The 3,253-nt window shown below is 41.4% G+C and overlaps 1 protein-coding gene across 1 annotated transcript in view; it reads left to right on the forward strand.

Moving 5' to 3' along the window:
- Positions 1–3,253, forward strand: part of si:ch211-112f3.4 (EF-hand and coiled-coil domain-containing protein 1) — a 30,202-nt gene that overhangs the window by 1,699 nt on the left and 25,250 nt on the right. Inside the window, exon 2 of the mRNA XM_037678542.1 lies at positions 823–1,234. Coding sequence (XP_037534470.1) covers positions 823–1,234 — 412 coding nt within the window. The remainder of the gene's footprint in view (positions 1–822; positions 1,235–3,253) is intronic.

Below are 3,253 nucleotides of genomic sequence, written 5' to 3' on the forward strand. Positions count from 1 at the left end.
TGTAGGTCTAGATGTAGGTCCAGATGTAGGTCCAGGTGTAGGTCCAGATGTAGGTCCAGATGTAGGTCCAGATGTAGGTCCAGATGTAGGTCCAGATGTAGGTCCAGATGTAGGTCTAGATGTAGGTCCAGATGTAGGTCCAGATGTAGGTCCAGATGTACTTTCTATAGGAGGAAAGACAAAAAAACATGTTGATATTGAAATAATTACAAATACAAAGCAGGTGGAGCAGAGTAAGTAAAGACAGCAGCAGAACTAAGGGACAGCTCAGGAAACCCAAGCCGACCCTAACTATAGGATTTATCAAAAAGGAAAGTCTTAATCCCAGTCTTAAACTGGACAATGTGTCAGCCTCATGGACAGAAACTGGAAGTTGGTTCCACAAGAGAGGAGCCTGAGAACTGAAAGATCTTCCTCCCATTCTGTTTTTGTAAACTGTAGGAACCACAAGTAAACCTGCAGTCTGAGAGCGAAGTGCTCTGTTAGTAAAATATGGAACAATAAGATCTGTAATATAAGATGGAGCTAGGTGGTTGAGAGCTTTGTAGGTTAGAAGTAAGATTTTGAATTCTATAATAATAATAATAATCATTTTATTTAAAAAGCGCCTTTCATGATACCCAAGGACACTTTACAGTAAGAACAAAAATTAAAGATTAAGATTGTGCATTAAAAAGACTAAAACCAATAATCTATAGAAGAACATTGTTCAGCACGTTGAATCACAGCATGAATCACTTCCATCTTGGTCCGATAGTGTAAGTGTGAAAACGTCTCAGTTTGGTTTGGTTTCCTTCTGAAGTCTGTTGTTCTGCTCGTCAGTTTCGGATGAAGTTGCTGCTCTGAGGGAGTTGGTGGAGGACCTCCGCTCGGCGCTGCAGGGGAGCGATGCTCGCTGTCTGGCCCTTGAGGTGGCCCTCAGACGGGGACAGGGCAGCACTTCCCCATCTTCTTCTAACAACCCCGTGCAAGGAAACGTGGAACCACCTGACAGAGCTGAGGGGCAGCCGGATGGGGTTGAAACAATAAGAACAAGGAGGGCACAGAACAGATGGGACGTCAGAGACCCGGTCCTGAGGGAGCTGAAGCTGATCCGCTCATCGCGTGACGGCCAGCTGGATGAAGCCATCAGCTTCAGCAGGCGCTTAGAGGAGGAGCTGCAGTGGGCCTACCAGGAGGTGTGCAAGCTGCAGGGCCTGGAGTCTTCTCTGAGGAAGGAGAACTCTCAGATCAGGTTGGAGCTGAAACTTTTACACAACCCCAATAACATCTGGATGTTGTTCAAACGTTAACTCAGCTAGCATGCACTGTTGTGTAGACGTCATAGACCTTTATTTATTCGCCATGGAACAGAAATGAAACGTTACGAGAAGCACATGGACCTTTTTATGGCATCATGTCGTCTAGAGCTGTTGGGCCAGAGGCAACCATGAGCTGGACAGGAAGTGGTCCGGTTCAGAACCAGCTGCAGGACGTCTCAGTAACTAACTCGAGAAATCACATTTCATGTGAGAATGCAGTGTGGATGCTTATCGCTGAAGAACGTGCTGAAAATCAGCTGAGATTAGCTAAAAACATGCTCAAATGTAGCTGAAATGGACGGACGAGCCTAAGTTAGTAGAAGACAGCAGAAAAAACATATTTACTGAAATATGTTTAAATAAGCAGAAATGAGCACAAAAATGAGGAAAGTAGCTAAAAAGGCTGAAATTGCAAAAATATAGCTGAAAAGTAGCTGAAAAAGCTGAAAGAAGCTTAAACTATCAGAAGAAGAAGGAGCTGAAGTGAGCTAAAAATGTGGAATTAGCTGAAAAAGCGAAATTTGGCAAAAAAAATATCTAAAAAGTAGCTCAAATAGCAAAAAAGCTGAAACTAGCTGAAAAAAACCCCAAAAGAGCATAACAAGCTGAAATTAGGATAAACAAGTTAATTAGGCTGAAATGTAGCAGAAATTACTACGACAAACTTGAATTCATCTGAAAACAGCTAAAAAAGTAGCTGAAAATGTAGAACAAGCAGAAGAAATGAAATTAGCAGAAATGACACGTTTGTCCAATTAGTCAGAGTCAGTCAGAGTCAGACTCAGACAAAACTGAGCACAAAAAATGGAAATTATTTGAAAACACGGAAATTAGCAACAACAACAACAACAAAAAACCAGCTGAAAAGTAGCTGAAAAGTACGAAGAAGCTGAAATTACAAGAAGGAAGTGGAGAGAGCACATTTTTGCTGAATTAGGCTGAATAAAAGTCTAAATGAGTGCAAAAAATGTGCAATTAGCTAAAAATGCTCAAATTAGCATAAAACAGCTATACAGTACAGTAGCTGAAATTTGCAGAAATAAGCTGAAATGAGCACAACAAGCTGAAATTAGCAGAAAGAAGTTAGAAGAAGCACAAAAATGTTGTAGTTAGCAGAAAGAATCTGAAAGGAGAACAAAACAGCTGAAAGTAGCTGAAAAGAAGTTTAAATTTGCAGAAGGAATCTGAAAGAAGCCGAAGCAGAACAAAACAGCTGAAAATAGCTGAAAAATGTTGTAAACACATCTACAGATCTGAAGGATGTAAAATGAGCTCAATTCATTTTCAATAAGACAAATAGTGGCAGAAAAGGCTAAATATCTCAAAAAGCTAAAGCTGCACCAAAACCAAAAGTCATAGAAGGATTGTCGTGAAAGAGCCGAACGTTTTCATTTATGATTTGTTGAAATAGCACAAAAATTGTGAAATGAGAAAGAAGCTAAAAAAAATGTCCGGAAGAAAAATGGCTCACAATAGAGTGAAAGCTTCATAATAATAATTCACGTTTTTTGGTTATTTATCGACGAGTCGTCAGAGAAGTGAGTCTGAGATAGAAACATCTCAGAGGCTGAGTCTGTCACGAGTAAAGCTGGAACACTGGTTCCACTGGCTCCACTGTGGAACCAGTGTCAGAATAATGTCCCTCAAAGGAAAACTGGGAATACTTTGAATCTCCATAATCTTCAGCTGATAGTCTGATGAACAGATTAGAAGAATCTGTAGAAACCTCTGAACTCAAAGGTCCAGGCTGAAGGTCAAAACTGGATGGTGGTGATCTTTGGGCCCTCAGGGGCCACTGCATTAAAACCAGGTCTGGATCTGTTCTGGGCCCAAGAACACTTCCACCCAAACATTCACCCATCCATCCATCCATCCATCCATCCATCCATCCATTCACCCATCCACCCATCCACCCATCCATCCACCCATTCACCCATCCACCCATCCATCCA

Source organism: Nematolebias whitei, chromosome 7, assembly GCF_014905685.2.
Source record: "Nematolebias whitei isolate Nwh7 chromosome 7, NemWhi1, whole genome shotgun sequence".
NCBI lineage: Eukaryota > Metazoa > Chordata > Actinopteri > Cyprinodontiformes > Rivulidae > Nematolebias > Nematolebias whitei.